The 20,644-nt window shown below is 35.4% G+C and overlaps 1 protein-coding gene across 3 annotated transcripts in view; it reads right to left on the bottom strand.

Annotated features, from left to right (window-relative positions):
- The window catches only part of HELZ (helicase with zinc finger), a 90,782-nt gene that overhangs the window by 19,663 nt on the left and 50,475 nt on the right, over positions 1 to 20,644 (bottom strand). For all 3 annotated transcript variants that reach the window (XM_074921889.1, XM_074921890.1, XM_074921891.1), the window contains 6 exons: positions 13,832 to 14,010; positions 12,154 to 12,272; positions 10,206 to 10,351; positions 7,516 to 7,663; positions 4,464 to 4,647; positions 3,283 to 3,511 (listed from right to left, as the gene is read on the bottom strand). In XM_074921889.1, the coding sequence (XP_074777990.1) occupies positions 3,283 to 3,511; positions 4,464 to 4,647; positions 7,516 to 7,663; positions 10,206 to 10,351; positions 12,154 to 12,272; positions 13,832 to 14,010 (1,005 nt within the window). The remainder of the gene's footprint in view (positions 1 to 3,282; positions 3,512 to 4,463; positions 4,648 to 7,515; positions 7,664 to 10,205; positions 10,352 to 12,153; positions 12,273 to 13,831; positions 14,011 to 20,644) is intronic.

Raw genomic sequence — 20,644 nt, 5'->3', positions numbered from 1 at the left:
TTATATAGATTCTGAGTCCCAGAAGGCACCAAAAAGATGCCACTAATTTAGGTAGATCATTGAATTCCCGTGTCACAAATATGAAAGTTGAGATAAACCCTCAAAACTACTCTTGCGAAACACTTAAGAGTCACATGAAGTTTAATATGTCAGGAATATCTATAGAGGGCCTTTGAGATCCCTCTGGTGGAAAACAAATAACACCATACATTTTATTGTGGGACAGATATTTCTGTAACATATAGAAGAAATTTCAAGCCAGAAAGACAACCATCGGATGACACATGACTTACTCTATGAAAAATCTGTATCCAACTTTTTGGAGGGTGGTGGAGTTCTTTAAACCATGTAATAAGAACATTCCTACTTGTCTTCTGCTTGCTCATGACATGTCTTTCTATTGCTTATTTAAAAAGTCTTTACATTTTCAACATCTGCAGCAGGATCTACACAAAAACTTTACACTTACAATGATTTTTTTTTTTTAACCTCAAAGGAACTTTTGGGGTGAAGCTACTTAAGTTTACAAGATATTTAAATACCTCTGAAGATGTCAGTTTAAAAAAAAAAAAAAAAAGAAAAACCTGATTGAGCTGTTCTCTTTCAAAAAACAAAAAATAAAGAGTAATTAAAGTTATTGAAAAAGAGTATTAAAAAGACAATGGTCTTAAAAGTGTGCTTGACTATAATTCACTGGAGTTCACCATTCAGTAATAAGGTCTGGCCTATAAGCAAGCACTGACATTTCCCCAAAACCTGTAAAATCAGAGATTGCTGTGCACTAGTTTTCACAGCAGTGTCACATTTTGCTGAGTAGCTGGCTTTGTGGAAAAGAACAAATGTCTTTCTTGCACAAATAGTGTGATGTTACTGATGTATTTAAAAATTCAGAATAGTTTTCCTTAAAAGCCCACCTTCTGTTGTGATTTTATAAAGGCAAGAAATGCTCTTTTAGAATTCAGGATGCAAGATGGCCCTTTTTCTGCATTTCACTGTGAGGCAAATATCTTGCAAGTGAGGATTAAAAACTAAAATTAAATACTTCACTGGGATGCTTTAATGATGGAACTCCCTCCAATTAATCAATTCAGTTACCAAACCTACTGCCAAGTACCACAAATCCACTGAGACCCATCCACTTTTGCTTAAAATGCCCCAAGCAGTCTCTCTACACATGGAATACTTGTACTGAGGTGTAAGAACAGAGAATAAAATACTGCTGTCTGTGTCTTACAGTGTGCTCTGGAGTTTAAAGGGAGTGTATGCCAAAACAGCCCTGTCTAGTCCGATTGTAACACACAGAAACGTAATGATTACCCTGGGCATACTTCACAAAGCTCTCTACAACTATTATTACAGAGTCTTGACTCATTTTGACAGGTATTAGAATATTTATAAAATTCAAGTACTCTCTAAACTTTTTTGAGGTCTGTTTTTCCTAACGAAATGTCACTTCTTTCAGACTTCTATACTCCTGTTGTACTAAAAAAGAACTATCTTTCTAGCAGCATGCCTGAGCACCTCCAGCACTATTTTCAAAGAGTGAATGTTCAATTATTCAGTGAAACAAGACAATGGTGTATTAAAGGGAAAGTTTGAGACACATCTTAATAAAGCTCCAGTGCTCCTTGTTTCTTAATTATCTTTTTGGTTTATAATTTCAAACAGCTATACATACATAAACAATTGCTGGTCTTCGAAAGGCAAACTCAACCCATAACTGCCAAGACTGCAACTTATGTAGCATGCTGATAGCTTATACTTTTATTTTAGGAAGTTTTTGCAGGCCCTATTTCAGATAGTTTGAAGGAGCCATACTTGGAGAAACTGCTGAGCCCCCACATTTGAAAACTGGGTCGCCTCTGGGTATCTAATTTAAAACCTCAGCACTCAGGCTTACATGAAAATTCAAGACATTATCTTGCTCACTGGGATTTAGAGAGAATGAGACACATGGACGTTCTCCAACAAAAGCTGTATTTAGACAAATGGTTAGAGAACCAATAATGGTCCTAGGTGCTAGACAGACTAACTAGGAATTAACTTAATTCTCTGATTTAGGTAACGCTGTTCATGCTGAACTCCAGTGTAGGGAAGAGAAGCAAAATTTATCAACTAGGAGTAATTTCTGAACAAGCGGTAGGAGAAATCTGTCATCACAGCATGGCAACCTCTACAGCAAAGTCATGTATCTCTGCAGCATAATTTGATGAACTAGAGACTGCACCAGCAGACTGTAACAGACATCATTTGTGGATCAAGCGCTTGGGAAGCACAGAGTCCTTTCACATCAGTGAGTTACATAAACCAGACCATGTCTAAAAAAACCCAAGCAGGTAATGGGAAAAGTGAAATAAGACCACAACCATTATTTCTCTTTTAATAAGATGTTATTAGTAGTTTAGAGAAGATCACGATATTAATGTATAGATACTCTTGATGTGTTCCCAGCGGCTAAGTGGTCAAACTCAGGTTATATTTCATAAATACAGTAAACAAAGGTTTGGTTTCCATTTGGGTTTTTCGATTCTAATCTTTGAAAATCACATCCATTTTCATACAGAGGAAGAATACTGCTCAGGAAAGTAGAATACAACATAGATATAACAACTGACTAATACGTATTTTTAGCTTTATTTTAATAATGTAGTCAGTGCAGTGTTTCCTTTCTTCAAGAAATAAGCCTCAGGGTTTAATCTCTGATCATCTCAACATTTCAGCTCTTCCATCGAAAAATAAACCTTTGAAGAACAAGAACTTGGTATCCTTAATCTCACTGTTTACATCTCTTAGCTTTTTCCACATTTCTTCGTTTAGGTCTATAAAAAGTGAACTCACTCAAATCTTGACAAGTTTTTTCCTAGTGCCATGAAGACATATAAAAACATAAATAATAGTCTTCAAGACCATTATAATAATGGCCTTCTGCCTTCATACAACTGCCATAACATTCAACTGTGAAATTACATTCATAATGTTTAACTCCAAATTATATATTACTTTTATTTATATATAAACTTGTAACAGGTATACCAAAAAAACCCACTAGAAAATAAAATTAAGCATCTTCAATTATTACTCTCAAGCTTTATAGTATTTATATATGGATATAAAAGTGAAGAATTTCAATTTCATTATACAGTTATTTTAAGGGTTTAAATAAATTGTGTCTTATTTGGCACCTAAAAGGACATCCATCATTTTATTAAATCCATCAGTCATAGGTAAACACGTTTTCTAGTATCCTTAGCCCCAATTAACTAAGGAACATATATAAAGTACCTGCATCTTCCAATGGAACATAAAGCAATAGGATCTCCCACCACAGCTACCAAGGATTGTGCTCTTGTAATGGCAGTGTTGAGAAGTTTGTAATTGGACAGAAAACCATAATCCAAGTCTTCTGTTGAATCCTCCAGTAACTGCTCTTTCCTTTTAATTGGTGTTTGCTTATGTTTGCATGTATGCCGTGTTCGTACTGTGCTGAGAAACAAAACTCTAAACTGTTTTCCTAAAATGAAACAAAAAACAAATGTCTGAGATAATTGTAGCTATTTTTGCTCGTAACACAATCAGACCACTGCACTTGCCAGCCACATTTCACACCTAGATATTTCTGAAGAACTGATAGCTACCCTTCACATGAAGAGCTTTATGCAAGAATAATAAGATTTAAAAATTTTAGAAGATGCACTATAAATAGCATATTCTATTACAAGAATATTTCCTCTTTAAAAAACTTATTTTTCATCTTGATATTAATCACTCCAGAACTTTCTGAATTGTTAATTATCTTTACAACATTGCCAACCAGCCAATAACAAATCTTGGATTTATTTATTCTACCTTAAAAAAAAAAAAGTTCTTGTTTCATACTTTAAAATTTCTCAAATATATGAATATCTGCCATGAAAAAACAGAACACTCCACTCAGTGTCACTCAGTTACTTTATTACCTTCCTTTGTTTATTACTGACTAAAAGTGCAACCTAGCAACAGGCTATGCCTACACAAAATTCTTGTTATCAGAGTGATTCTAGGAACAAATACCTAAATTTGTGGATCCCTTTTTACAGTCTATTCCACAAATGCAAAAGAACATTTTGAGGCTAAAGCATTGTTACATTTTTGATTTGGAACTCTGTTTTTCCCCTTACGATAAAAATCTATCAGTTTTCACATTTTTCACTCAATCAATGTATTTTTAAAGTGAGCTTGAACTTGATTTTGAAAAAAGATAAATCTCACATCCATGAATTTATTGGTTTGGTATTCATTGTTGAAATAACATCTAATCGGCATACTTGCCAGTTTCATTTTGATTCATTGGTTTTTATCGACACTATCACAGTTCTCCTTTTGTTCTGATCATTTTAAGATTATTTTAGTAAGTCTTACTTAACCTCACCAGTTACATTTTTCACTTCCTTAGCATATCTTGGAGACATATAACTATTACTTACCCTGAACATTTAGCACTCTCTCTACACTGACATCAGACAGTCTTTTTTTCCGAAGTTCAGCCCGAATTCTGAACACTTGATCAGCATAAGGTGTTACGACACCTATACTGCCATCATCCAATTTGCCCCAGGCAACAGGCCATTTTCTTCTCAATTCTTCAACACGCTCTACTACTTCAAACACCTTGAAAGAAAGTCAGAATTCTTAAAAGTATGCTCCACTGAAGACCACTCTTTGATACAGAAAGAGAATTGGAATTTTAAAGCTCTAAAATATTTGCATGTCGCAGTATTACATAGATTTACTGAACAAGCAATAAGATTATTGCATTCTAATACTCTAAAATATCATGTATTAAAACAATGTATTTACTATACAGTACCTTTTTTAAAATCTTGAAATAAAAGGTTGCCCACAAAAATGCCACCTTTAAAGTACAAATTGAGAAATTATAATCGTAATGTTCATACTTGTGTTCTTACGAAAATGTCAAGTGCAGTAGGACCCTTCTTATCATACTTTAATTTTCCTAAGTAAATATACTGCCTAAATAGGGATCATTTTCTTTTTATTCTGGATTTTATATATGGAGAATATGTATATCAGAGGACAATGGCTTCCCACTCCAAAGGATACCATCAGGAATTTCAGATTATTCATCAACTGCTAGTTCACCTCTATGATATACAATTAAGTGTGCTATCTGAGAAGACTAATGAGTAATAAAAACTGAAAACCTCCTCCTGTGAGGAGACAGGCTTAAAGCAACCTGCTGTCAAAAAGCACCAGGCATAGCAGGTTCTGTTTCAACACACTGAATAGAGATACTGCACTATAGAAGGTATTTCGGAATAACTTTATGGAAGGTTTGTGGTTTGGTTTTGTTGTGGGTTTTTAATATTTATATTGAACATGTCATTTTAAAAATGTCAATTTGTCATTCAACAAATATTTATCCAGCTATTTAATGCTTGATAATGGATAAATGAAGGTTTCCTACAGCATCAAAAATGCAAGCTCGGCCTCTTATTGGAAGCGAGGCAGAGAGTCTTTCCTACAAGAAGCACAAGTATTCTTAATTTCCTTCTTTTCCCTATTCATCCAGTTATCTATGGCTGTGGGAAGGGAGAGTTAAAAATAAATTTAATGCTCTTCGCTTTTATATTATCTCTTCTGCAAATCGGTAAGTGGGAATTCTAGGGACGTTTATGGACATTTCAGGCACACGAGAAGTTATATAAATCACAACGTATATGTGCAATAGCATAACGCACAGTAGTTCATAACTGCTATAAAAGTCTGTTGGTTTATGCTGACTTCCTAGTATCTAAGATCTGATTATATGACACACATTCTAAGTATTTATTTTTTAAAACTTGATGTAAACTGGAACAGTTTATTGAAAAACTCAGGTATTTTAAAAAAATCAGGAGGAAACTAATAAAGAAAAAAAAATCTGTTAATCCTTTAAAAGTCACAATAATTTATTTTTTAATTTCAGATTTTGAGAGGGCAGTGAAAATATCTTACTGTTTTTGAACACGTCCTGCATATACCTTTTTGCAGCATAAATTCTTATACTTAAAAGATAGTTCTACTGAGAAAGGATATTAGAATAAACTTTGATATCTATAAAAACCATAGCACAAATTTAATGATCTTTTGCAGGTATTTTGGCAAGCTTCTCTAAAAGCATATAGCTTCTGGATATGTATTTAGAATTAACACCACAGAAGAAATTTTAGAATTAAGACCAAAAAGGGAAAGTGTATTTTCCAGATTAATACTTAATAGAGGCACCAATGAACCATAAAATACCCCAATGCAAATGTCCATTAAGGGTCAAACAGCAAAAATCTCCCCCATGATCTGAATTTCAGTTTTTCGTGTTGGTGTTTAAGCAGCTGTTGTCCTTCATTTCTGCCTGTAGCTATTAATGACTCACAATCTTCAGACAATTACTTGGCCACTGAAGATATTTTTAGGTTTTTACAACTTTTTTTTAAATGGCAAAGCAATCCAAGTAGATTAATGGAAGTAGTCAGGTGCCTTCAGTTTTTTTCAGTGATGTGTCCAGAAGTCACTGGAGCTTCTTATTTAAGCAGGTATTTTAATACATCACAGAATACATAACAAGTGCAGCATAGTAACAACAAAAAGGTTAAAAATTGTGCATCAGGAGAACAGCACCATCACCAACAAAGGGAAACAGACAGCTGCAGTGCTTTGTGACAAACACTGCTGCTATTCCGCATCCTAACTTCAGTTAAAATTCCTCCTAAGTTTAAGAAAATTAGTGATACTTCTTCATTTTTCTTTAAATGTCAAGGACATTTCTTAAGACATCTTTTTGGTGGGGAAAAAGAGAACTTGGGTCAACCCTCCTCTAACTTGAGATGACTGGAAAAGGGCATTTTCCACTATGAAAAGTATTACCAACTCAGGGGAGGGGGGTGCATGTGTTTGGGTGTTGTCTGGTTTGGGGGGTTGGGTTTGGTTTTTTAACTCAAGGAAAGGAGTGAAAATGAAAGTAATTTTGAAGAATACAAATAAATCGATGTGAAACAAACATTTTGAGAATAAGTTCTCACCTAAAAAAAAAAAAAAAATCTCATCTGCACATGATTAATGACACTGATCCTAAACATATTACAGCTAATATGAAACGTTACTCCAGAGGACTCTTATCTGAGTGGGAACATTTCTACAACAGTCACAGATATCTAAGTTTTACTTCAAATTGCAGTTACGCTCAGTTGCTAAGATACATCCATCAGAATGTCACAAAAAAGATCAGGAAAGAGATTCTGAAGAATGAGCTTGAAAGAACTGTATGCAGCTTGCAATTTGCAAAGAAAAAAAAGAAGATAAACTAGTGTAAATGTTTACTACAATTGCAACGTCCACTACCTCTTTTTTAGCAAACTCCATGTTCCCCTCTCCTAGTAGAGGACAATTTACATCTTCCATCTACACTGAGCATAAACCAATAAATTTGGGGAGAGTGGAGCTTTAAGAAAACAATCAAGAATAAAGCCAAAGAAGAGTTACCTCTGCATTATTGTAAAAAGCTGTACTATTTTTTTCTTGCACATCTTCTCCACGTGCTGTGAAGAAAGTCAAAGGGTAGAAGTCTTTGTGTGCTGGCTGCTTTCCACTTGCCATCAATTTGCCTTCATAGAAAAGTTCAGATGTATAACTGTAACAAGGCAAAACAATAAAATGTGGAGTCCACGTATGAGCTCACTGATAAAATATGCAAACACAAAATACTTCATAAGGAAAACAGAACCACTGATTGCTAATCGGCATCTTCAAGTGATTTCTCTGAACTGGTACTTCAATACTACAGATGGAGCAGAAGGCAGTAAAAATATGCTTTACCAACATTTTTTTCTACAAAGGCAGTATTTTCTTCTAATCTGAAGTTCGACAAAGTTATGAACAGCCTCACTAATGTTTCACTCAGAAATTCTGGTGGCTTGAAACTGGGCAAAAGGAACACTTGCTGTTTGAACTGGTTATTCCCCAGGCTGACTGGACGATGGGCTTACTATGTTCAGCAACTCTTAACTGCAAGGTAAATTTACTAAAGGTTTCATGAGCACAGTGCAGGCCAAATGTACAGCTTTCAAGCAAGCTTCTCCTCTGTGACATCTACTCCAGACCAGTCTATGTTGCTAGTCATCAGAAACACAACCAGAACATACTTCCTCTGCTGGCAGCAGCCATGCAGAAGCTGGCTGACTGAAAAAGAAATCAGGCAAGAACTACTTCCGTGGTGAGAAGTAGGAGGAAAGAAGGCAAATCGAATGGAACAAGACAAAAAGCCAGCAAGAAGAGCCTGCAGATTACTATAGGGAGGACTACTGCATGCACAACAGAGCTAAACTAATGTACTGGCTTTCATTAATCAGTGAATTCTAGTATAATTTAACTTTTGAATGCTCAGCCTCCAACTTTAATGTTCTTTGGATACAGCTCTGTGGATGCAGTAACATGAATGCAGCCGACATGAAGACAACAACAAAAGCAGGAGACTGCAGTCAGTGGGCCCAGCGAGTTCTTCCAGGTTTCCAACCATCATAGTTTAAGATGTAAATAACTGGTCACAGAAAAGCCATAGAGACTAGTCTGCTACCAAATCATCAAACAACTGCAGCCCACTGCTGACCAGAACTGGTTTACACTGGACAATCCTGAGGAATATGAAACTCTTCTGTGGACTGAGTTGCAGGAGTCCACTGCTGCCAATGAGCAGATTAATTTCTTTAATTAATTAATTTCTTCTGCAAATTAATATTTCTTTAATTAATTAATTTCTTCTGCAAATTAATTCTTAGTAATGAGTTCTCATTAAACAATAAAACACCCTTTCTACAAGGACTGGTTTTTTTCCAATTACTGCTCCAAAGTCAGGCTGCACTAATGGCTTGCTCTTCCCTTCAATTCTTTCGGTCTCTTTACTTCAGTTAGGCAGGTGTGATTAATGAGCCCACCATGAACCATCTTCCTACACTTACTTCTGTCTTAAGTGCCATGGTCCCATTTGTCAGGGGAAATTCCACCGTATAAAAAAAAAAAAAAGTAGACTTGAGACAATCTCCTAAAGGGACCACCGTCAGAGTATTTAGCAGGCTTCCCTTCACAAAGCAATAATTTCTAGTGGAATCAGGCACACTGGCCTCCCACTAGACAGCCAACTAGACCCACTGGTATTTCTGCAATCCTTACCTCAGCGTTCAACACAGTGGATCCTTCTAGGACTTCACTGTCTGAACTCCAACTGTTGAAGTGAATTTTCATGATCTTTCTGAGACACATTTCTTGCAAGCGATCTCTACCCAAAAGCTGAAACAATCCCTTTCTTTTCAGATTCTCTCTTATTTCAAACTCAAAATTTCAAGAAATGTGTAAAAAAACTTAGCATCACTCAGTGTATAATTACAAAGTCCATAAAATGAAGACAGAACAAGCTATGTAACAAACTATGTTACATTCTCACTTTTGATTCCCCAGTGCACTTAAATACTTCTGCTTTTGCTTTGAACACAGTGATAACCTAATTAGTGTGACTAGATACCAACATAATATTCCTCAGTACATATTTAAGCCAGAATTTAAACTTTAGCATTTTTCCCCATGATTGCACTTATTCTTTCTAGCACAGCTCATGGATGAGCTGACTACACTAGCAGCCATTAGTTTATCACAGCATAAAAATGCAAACCCACTGATTAATGTGTCCTGAAAGCAGTAAAAAAAAAGAGGACAACGGGAAAGAAATGTGCCCAAAATTTGACCTATTTTTTTCTATCCATACTTGTGTATCTGTATGTTCCTTACATTGCACATAGCTTACCATTCCAAGATAATGCACCCCAGTAATTCTAAAATTCTGAAACAGTTCAGAGAAACACAGACCCTATAAAGTATACTGCATAACAGTTAAAAAGGGAAAGTTAGGTCTTCTCTGGCTTAGTGTGCCAGCCAAAGCATCTCCAGCTGAATGAGGGGTCTGTAATAGAGCTAATTGAACCCCTGGTGTCTGCCTCTAGGAGACCAAATTTCAACCTAGTAACAAAGAATTGTTCTACTAATTAACTTTGAAACAACTAAGATGTCATTACAGAAACATGTAATGCTTCTCTCTTCATTCAGCTGTGCTTGGCTCAAGAGTGGTTTTGTTCACTCACACCAGTGAAAGAAACACATGATACAGTGAAAAAGTTCACACCTACTTGATGATAGCTTCATGGGAGCGATAGTTCTCACACAGCAAGATCCTGCATGGAAATTCTGCAGGGTAGTGCTCATAGAGCCGATCAAGCAGTGAAACATGAAGGTTTCTTTCCCTGGCAAATTCACTGTAGACAAAAGGACTGAGCTGTAATAGACACACACATACAAAGAAAACGTAACTAAACATGTGGACTTGGAATTTCGTGCTCCCAACATAAGTATTTTGCATCAAAACAAAAACAAAACCTTACTTTTACTGTACCTTCAAGTGGGAAGACTTACACCATGGCTATTCCACAGAAATGCCCATTCCTACTGTAAAAGTGACAAAAGACCAGCATGCTCTTAAAGGAACAATAAAACATTAAGTAACTATGTAAAGAGGAGAGAAGAACCCTTTTATCTAAGATTTTTCTTTGTGGCTTGCACAGATGAGTAACTCCAAGCAGAGAGCTGTTTGACCAAAACAAAAAACCAAAACCACCCACAAACAACAACCAAAACACCCAAAAAACCCCCAAACACTGTGTTTTGAATGACATTATACCATTACTCTGACAATCGTTTTACAATTCAGTTACTACAACAAATAGTACAGATCAGAAAATATAAAAATTTGTAACACAATTTTAAAAATTTAAATAGAAAGAAATAAAAAAATCTAAAACCCAAGCAGCCCGGTTACTACTACACTAAACTACTACTGGGCTTGTTTAACAAACACCATCTATTACAGCAGGAAAAACAGAACCAAGGACAATGAAAAAATATTTTTAAAATAAAATTTTTTAATGTAGAAATTAAGCCAATCTACTTGGTCATTCTGCATACGTATGATTCAGATTCTGAGTTTGAGCTTCACTTCCAATAAATATTATTTCTTGAAATTTAAATATTGGATGCCTCAGAGTAACTTCTGTAAGAACCTGAGCTATGGAACAGCTCTTTACACATGTAGCCTGGGACACACAGGCCAAGACAAAACTCCAGCCATCCAGCTGGGCTGATGTCATCTAGCCTGGAGTGGCAAGAATTCCAGTCTCTTAGAAAGCACTTTTCAGATCTGTATTTAAAAAGCACTGAGTCCTTGGGATTACTGTTATTGTGACTTGAAATGATGTGGTAGTATTAAGTCATAGGTGGCAACACTACTCTATTACTTTACCAAAGCAAACATCCACTCTGCTGCTATTGTGACATGTCAAGAGAATTAAAGGCAAATCTATGAAAACAAATAAATCTGGCCTAAATCAGCAAAGCAAGTCAAGATGACTTTTCCAAGCATGCTTTCTCATGCCTACAGGCTGCAAAATGACATGCATAATCAGTGTTTTAAACTCTTTAAACCAAGCAATTCCTAGGCACATCACAGTAACATAAAGGCACTGCTTAGTTTCAGTTCCCTATTTCTTGTGCAAATCCTTACCAGATTATGATGCTTCTATTAAAAAAAAAAGTTATCTAAATCATAATACATATTCTCCATATTCTTCAATTCTTTCAAAAAATCAAGAGGGAACACCAATCGTAAAAACTAGGAGAAACTCCTACCCTGACTGTAATAATAACTAACCCCACATCTCATGCAAAGAACATCCCTTGAATTTCCCTTGGCTTCCCCATCTATGACATGACCAGTACAATTTATGCATCTCCCTCTTTAAAATGAAATTTTACTTGCATATAGCTCAGCGGTTGGGCAGGCAGGCCCAAGTCTGTTCTATCACAGATTTCCTATGTAACCTTAGACAACTCACACATTTTTTGTGTCAATTCCCTTACTATAAAATGGAGACAACAGTATATACCCAGCAGAAATACTGAGAGTCTAGGTTAGAGATTATGAGGCATTCACATACCACAGACATGTGGAGCAAATAACTTAAAATATAAAACCACAAATATTATATGTATGCACTTTACGTTCAAAAATTCCATAGCTCTTACCTGCATATGGTCTCCAGCCAAGACAATTCTTGTGTTTTTATTAGCTAATGCTAGAGGCATAATAGTTTCACACTCCATAGCTTGCGCAGCTTCATCTAACAGAATGTGTGTAAAAAAACCTGTAAAACAGAGACATCACCAAAGAAATGAAACATGATAAAATCAACACTGATAACAATACAAGTAGTTGTACTGAAAGGTCTGTATTCTGATACTAACAAAATTAGAAAAAATTCAATATGGCTTGTACAAATTAATTTCTAGCAACTACTAGAAACCACACAATTTTCAAACCCATTAGAATGGCCAACAGCGGTCAACTGATTGCCAGTGACATTAGCAACAGCCCACAGATCTGCCTCTTTCTTCTGATATATGTGAAGTTAAACAGATGTCTTATCTGAGCTCTCCTTATACCAGGAGGAAATGTCTCTTGGCAGACCTCCCTCTGTAGGTTTCACAAATCTGAAAACCTTTTCACCACCACGAGGCTTTGGACGATGACAATGAAAAGGGCTTCCTCATGTACTTGAGTCCTATTAACTATTTTATATACTAAATTTCCCATTAAAATTGCACACATACCTGAGCTCTTTGCTGGTTATGGGCTTTAAGGAATGTTAGGGGGAAAAAAGGAACAGAAGTTGAAGGAAAATTTAAATTCAATATGATAATATTGGACCAAGAGGTTTGTTGGGTGGGTGGGAATCTATGCACTGGATAACATGCACTTGAAAAAAAAAAAAAAACAAAAAAACTGTGCCACAGTAGACTCAGATTTTATGAAATGTAAATTCAGCATAAATATAGAAGTGCTTTCATACATTGATATATATTAAAGTTTAAAACAAAGCATTAGAGGACTCAGTGTATCATCCAGTTAAGACTATATACATAAAAATGTAGCAATTTTCTTTGGAAAACATGAATTACATACAGCTGCACACACATTACTATAGCATGACTGTACAAAGCTCATTGCCAAACAAAGCAGTTACTTCCATGTAAAGATCTGAAAATATTTACCATAAATTCCATATTAGGTTTCTCTATTGCAACAAATGCCTAAACACAGCCATAAAAAAACTAACTGTAACAACTTCTGTAAAGAAATTCCACATTCTCCAAAAAGCAGATGAATTGCATTTGCAGATCAGGAGAACAGTGAAACCTAAGCAGCCTCTGCCCCCCCAAAATCAGTCTAATATATTTCAGTTTAGAAAACAACTCTAGAAGTATCACGTTAACATAGCATGGGCTTGTACGTGTGGGAGTTGTTTGCAAAGCTAAACAATTTACAAAACAAGAAAAAAAGCTCTCTGCATGTATTTATGCTTACATGCTCCACTGAGTAATGACCTTAATGAGCATAATATTCAAAGACAGAATCTCAAACAGAATTTTCCCTCTTGGATCTCAGAAAGACACAGATCACAGATAGTATTGTTTCTTTAATTATTTTTAAGGAAGGAAAAAAATAAAATAAGCAAAAGTTTAATTTAAATGCCAGCAGTTTATAGCTTTGTAATAAACACTTATTCATAAAAAAATGGTAAGACCCTTTTTAGATAATAGTTGTTTATTTTTTAACAGTTCAAAGAATTGGGTAAGTAACTGACACTGCTAAGAGGAAGATAATTCTCCAGCATGGACACTTCTTGTTTAGAAATTATTTTACCTGGTTCAAGATCCAGTTGACATAGATACTGTGATGTATTTAAAGTAACAACTACTACTCGTTGCTTAAGAATGTCTTCTTTCTGTGGCATCTGAAAGGTGGAATGTGTGCTTGAAATCAAACAGTACTGATGCACAACTGGGTGGACAGTCTTTACCCAGCGATTTCTGAAATATACCCTAGAAAGGAAAAAGGGGGATTATTTTCCACATAGTTTGAACACAGTGACAGCCTAATATTTCAAATGCCAATATTCTGTTTTCTGGTAAATAAATGTAATCTTCACGAAGCAGAACATCACAACTATGCAGAATTACATGCTAAAATATGCTAAAATGTCTTGAATTTACCTTCCATTATTTGCTGCAGTGCAGTACTACATACATGAACAGTTACCAAAGAGTAATTCACATATGGAAATTCTTCACACATTTAAGTTCTCAATCCTCACATCAATGTCTATTTAATTTTAAACTATCAGTAAGCTCATTTCAAAGAAATATTTCCTCAGCTGAAATATAAATATAGCCCATAGTCTTGGAACCGACAGAGCTGCAATGGTCTGCACATTTCATCAACTGCAGCCATAGGATCTTTTAAAAAAATTTCAAAACATGTTAATAAAATCCTATACTTCCTTTTACACACACTGTATGTCTTCTGAGTTCTAAGATCCAAACAGGAAGTTTATTAATCTTTTTATCATGCAGGACCATAATTATGATACACTGTACAGAAGAACGAGAAAACAGTGCCAAAAAGGATGGCTAGAGTCTAAAATACGAGGACACTGTCCGCAAAGCACTGGACTTCTAATATCTTTCTGTGACACGATATAATTTTAATCACCATATCATGAGATCAATGATGAATTTTTCTTAAAAAGTGATGAAATGTTACAGCCAGTCTAGCTATATGGAAGAGGAACAAGGAAGACACAAAGACTACGCCCCAGAAATCAGAGTACCAGTAACTCCACAGAGGTTTATAAATAATTACCAAAGCACACCAGCTGTGGATCTGGATAAAGATGTCAAAGGGCTTCTCTATGGGGTGTTCCTCAAAAATATCATCTGTATCAAGTAAGAACTGTGAATCTAAAGTGGAACGTTTACACTACAGGAAACTCTTGTACAGCTATTAATATTTAGAATTAAAGTTATTTTAATTTATTTCCAAGGCAAATGAAGATTAAATGATTTAGATTTAGAATGATTTAGAATTTCAGTTCTAAGTATGGAATTTAATGCTGTTTGGTTTATTTATTCATTATTTATTTTCTCCTGCATCCATACTACAAATCCCAAATCATTACAAGTATTTGGAAAAGTGTAATTATGCCCCAAAGTGCAAAAACATGATTGCACTGGCTGAAATTTGGATCTCACATGTCCACCCACATTTGAAAATTAAAGCTCAGTTCCACATAATGTGAGAAAAACAATTATTAGGTTTATAATAAATTTGGTTTGTGAAAATATAATGTCCCTTTTGGACAAAATTAAATGCGAAGAAGTGTAAAGGCACTGCAGTACTCTGAATGGCTTTTTAATTTGACAACACAGGCAACCAAAATTGACACTTCATGACCAAAGGTAACTCCAGTCACGACCGGGTTCAGTACAGAGCAAACAACGCACTCCTGAGTCAGTCTCAGGACACGAACCTCCTAATGTTACCCCAATATATTTATTTCTTATCAGTCGAACTGATAAGCTTTATTTGACAAGCTGTTATTACACTGATGTAACAACACCAAGTTATGGCCTAATAGCTAGAACAAGGTAGCAGAAGCAAGATAACCCTGCTCTACCTATCCCAGCCGTTCAGTCAGCTTTCATATGATTCGGTTTCTCAATCTTAACTGAGGGTAATACTTACCTAGCATCTCACAGGAGAACTGTGAGGATTAATGAGTTTATTGTGAATTTATGTTTGTAAAGCACTTTGAGATTCTTAGATGAAAGGTGCTATTGAAATGCAAAATATTATGGTTATTAGACATTATTATACCATGCACTGTCTTTTATTACAAAAATTCAACTATGTGTGACTCACAGATTGGCTGACAGCATTTCAAACTGCATTGCTGCTTACCCATTAATTTATTTTATTTTGATGTGAGATCAAAAAGGTATCCCAGAGCTGTTATTCACCAGTGGCATAAAAAACACCTGACAGATGTGACTACTTCAAAAATGTCGTGATATAAGTAAGCCACACTGAACAAGGGATTTCTTTCTCAGGTGCAATTTGGGGTAATAACATCTCCTGTAATTTCATTATTAGGGTTTTTTTTTTCTCAAAGTTAGAGGAAGCCATTACAAAAATGGGTTTTACCAGCTTAACACAAATCATAACACTTCACCCTGCTTCTGATTAAACAAGCAACTAACCTTCTAATCTTAATACCTGCATAAGCAACGTACCTGAATGTCAGCAGAGTCGGGCAATTACTAAGCAAAACATTCATCAGTACCTGCAACACATTCTACTACTGTGCAGCTATAGGTACAAAGATGAGCAAAAACTGCAGCTACAAACCCAAAACCCAGCCATGGCTCACATCACATCATGAGCCTCACAGCAAGACTAATTCTGGAGAAATTAAAATCTGGAAGGCTAAAGTTTACTCAAACCACAGGCAAATACATAGAGAAGCACACTGAAATAGAAATCCCAGAAGATTATAGATTAGGGACTCAATCTTCTACAAACAAAAGCACTGAATATATGCACTGCACTTACTAATGCTGGGTTAGCATGCACAGAATGTGCATTTCACAGGGAAATTCATACCACCTTTATTTCTAAATATGGCATCTGGATATCCACAACAAAAGCCTTAATTTCTGTGGACCTCTAGCCAATGCACCAAAAAAATGGAACAAAGCATCAGCTAACCTTGTCTATGTTTCCATAAACTTTCCAGCCATTACATCAAAAAAGAAGTTTGCCCAAATACTTCTATTAAATGTTAGTCAAATTGAGTATTTCCTAATCTTCAATGTTTGGCTTCCATTGATAAAGTTCCATCAAAGTATCAATTTGTACAATAGACTACTTGCAAAAGTAGTGAATTTGTATCAGTAATTAAGATTCACAATAATTTCCTTGTTCGTGTTTCAGGCTTCTAAATCACTTCAAATACACTTCTAGTAGTAAGGCAGGAATCTAGAGTCAGAACCTCTGAGGGAGGCTAAAGAGAGTTTCATTTGCACTCCTGTCCTACAGAAGTGTCTTCTACTTCTCATGACTCCTTACAGAATGAATGGGGACTAAATTTAAGTTCTTCAAAACTTATTTTCCCTGTTCTGAACTGGAAAACACTAACACTTCCCAGTTCTTGATAAAAAGGCCAGGATTCTCCCCTTCAGGCTGTGCTCCAAAGAATTCTTCTTAGATAAAACTCCAATCCCAGCTCCTCAGATTCTGTGCAGTTACTTCTCACCTGAAATCCCTCAAGTAAAAAGAACACAGAAGCTTAGAGAAAGTCTCATTTCATGCATCTGTTAAAATACCATGGAAAAAAAATAAATCTAAGTAGTCCCAAGAAGCCTACAGAAAACTTTAGAAGCACCTGATTTCCCTCTTCCATCTTTTGATCCACCTCCAAACAGAAGCTCATGCTCAAGAACAAGTATGTTCATTAGGCTGCAAAAAACACGTAAAGAACCTGTCTTACAACCTGAAAGTTAACTTTTTAAATTAATCTTCCTTTGAGGATGGCGTAAGATAGAAGCTAGAGTTTCAAGAAAAAAAGTGATCAGCTAAAGAGGCATTTATTTTACAAGCTAACATTTTATAAGATAAATTAATACCATTTTCAGTATGAGAACTTTAGTCCAGGCAATTTGGAAAAAAAGGCAATGGTCCTTTAAAACCTCTTGGGTTTTTGTTTTGGGTTTGTTTGGGGTTTTTTTAATTCAAACTCTGTTTTGCTCCAGCCAATTAATTTATATATTCTGGGTATCTCCTGAAGCTAGCAGCCACATACTAAAGCTACATGGTTTCAGGATACATGCAGTACTTACACATCTATTTTATGATCAAAGTATTTTAAAAAATGAACTGGAGAGGTTTCAGCTGAGATATTTTAAACAGAATCAACTTATTTTCTGACATTGCTGAACTGACAGTCAACAATAACATGTTTAGCAACAAATACCTCTTTCCTTTTCCCCCCAGTGTTACATATAAAACATATAAATACAACTAAACTTGAAATAGGCAAGTAAAATAATAGTAGTAAACAGTAGATACCTCAACCGCTGTATGCCCAGAAACATGGGGAGAAACTGCTGCTATCTGCTTCCTAGGTCTTGACTGGAGTTTTTAGGAGACCGTGACAATCTGAAGTATCTAGCTACAGTGCCTACCTCAGCAGCCTACCTCCTGGAGCCTCTAGCAGTTGATGGAGAGAGACAAGCACATCCCCAGAGTAAAAGGGTATACAAATTAGGAGCCAATTACTACCTCTTATAGCTCTGACTCACCGGCTAAAGGTGCTTGCTTCTCCACACTTAAAATCAAGAGTCGCAGAACCTAGCAGAAGGCTTTTCCTCATAACCGTAGGTTAGGGTTGGGTTTTTTCTTTCAGAAACACTTCTGCATTCATTTACATAAGCATAACAAAATTGTTTCACTGACAAGTTTCTTCAGTAAGAGGTTTTGAAGCGTGCCCCTAATACATCTGAATCATCTAATCACACCCAGGGGCATTTTTTTTTAACCAGGTATGAATTTGTTTATGGGCATTAGGACTATGGGAATTCAGCCTTCAGGCCTCATTGGTATTTTATTTAGGTGCAGAACTTAGACTCAACATAAATTCTCAGTGTTCATTCTGACTTTGCATTTTCCAAAGGGCACAGATAGTTATTTTGGTAGGAAAAAACATGAATTTATAACATGATATTTAAACAAAAAACCCCAAACTCTAGGCTTCAAACTTTATGTCACATCACCGACACAATAATTTATTTAGTATACGTCTAACCCACAGAAATTTACAGAAGTATTTATACAGTTCTCAGTACTCAGTCAATGTTAAATAATTAAGCTTTTCTTCTTTAAAAACAACATAAATATTATGGTGCTCCCCACTAAGCTGTGGTAACATTTTTAGTAAGGATATTATTCAGCCAGCTCATCCCTTGTGGAGTAAATAAGGAAAAAAAAAAAATCTAAAGCAAACCGTTCAGCCATCTAGAAACACAAACTCTGCAAGTAGCACACCCAGCTTTGATAATTAACTGCTTCTGCTCCACTTGATGTTTCCCTTAAAATACTGCAAGAGCCTCAGAGCACCCTGCTTAAACTAAAAGTAGCGATTTTAATTTGAAAATATATCTTGACAACAGTCAATAAGAAAAGTAACAGATCCATATTTAATTTTATGCTAGGAGTCTCACATAGCTCTAGCTTTCAATTCAGATAAATTGACCCGTTAACTCCTGCCAGATCAAGTTGACATGCAGTTAAGCTTTCAAACAACATATGCTTCTCAATTACATGTAATACTTTTTATTCCAAAATATACTTATGGATCCATAATTACATATACACAAGTCCAGAGGTGCCTCCATTTTCTAAGACTTTAGCTTTTTACGGAGTTATCATGACTATTTGAAAAACATCACACAATCTACAGCAGCACTTTTTGAAGACTTCATAATATACTATGACAATTATACTCGAATTCAAACGTTCATTGACTTTTAAATTATGTGCTGTAATTTTCTTGGCAAAGATATATATATATTTTAACTGTAAGAAAAGCACCACTTTTGTTTATGTATGTTTTGTATAAGTATTCCTGAGACTGTACTATATAGTTGAATACAGCACATAAAAGAAGGTAGCAAAAGCCTAGCAACCACAATAAAACTGTATGTAACTCCTTGCTCTGTTAAATCACACTTCAATATACCCAAAGGTGTCAATTACACACATTTTTTCCCACCACAAAATTATGACACCATAATGCTTTTCATCACAAAGTGCTTTACAAATCACCTTAAGACGATCTGTGTTAAAAAACAACCAGATCAAAGGTAACTTTTAAAAAATAAGTTGCTTTCTTTCCCTTGGCCAGATCCTCAGTGTCTGAAAAACATCACATGGCAAGTAAAGCCAGCAAACCAAAGAGAATTTACACCTATTGTAAATCTAGCCCTTTCACACAACTTCATGGCTTTACTGACATTGCATAAAATACAAGTGCAGGATGGTGTTTAATAGCTAGCAAGTAAACATACAGTGTCATTTTCTTAGTAATAGAATAAACTCATATATCGGCATTCAGAAAACGATGCCTATAATTAAAAATATATATACCAAGCTAGCAGTATAAGTATATTTTGTGATTATTGTGCAAAATATTCCCAGGAGTGGGTTTCTGCCCATAAATAAATCTTCCTCAACTATTTCTATGCAAGTTTACCCTCCTTGCTCTTAAAGTTTCCACCTCTTCTTTTTTTCCCCTCACCTAATCTCCCCAAAATACCAATGCTAAGTACATATAACCACATATACAACAACTTCAAACTGACTTATCAGAAGAGGCCAAACTACTTTCACATGATTCTCGAAATATGTAGCTCCTATAACATCAAAATTTTTCTTCAAAAAGTCAGGTGGGTAGCCCCAGTTTCCAAATTATCATTGTAAGTGTGAGTCAAAATTTTCTGGAATTAAAATACAATTAAAGTTCATTTTATTTTATCATAGTAGCTTTTAGAGGAGCATATCAAAAGTTTGCTCATTAGGAAAGACACATTTATCAATATAATAATAAAAGCTTAAAAAAGG

Source organism: Athene noctua, chromosome 18 (assembly GCF_965140245.1).
Source record: "Athene noctua chromosome 18, bAthNoc1.hap1.1, whole genome shotgun sequence".
NCBI classification, from domain to species: domain Eukaryota; kingdom Metazoa; phylum Chordata; class Aves; order Strigiformes; family Strigidae; genus Athene; species Athene noctua.
The sequence above is the reverse complement of the archived record's forward strand: the minus strand, read 5'-3'. Positions and strand labels throughout refer to the sequence as shown.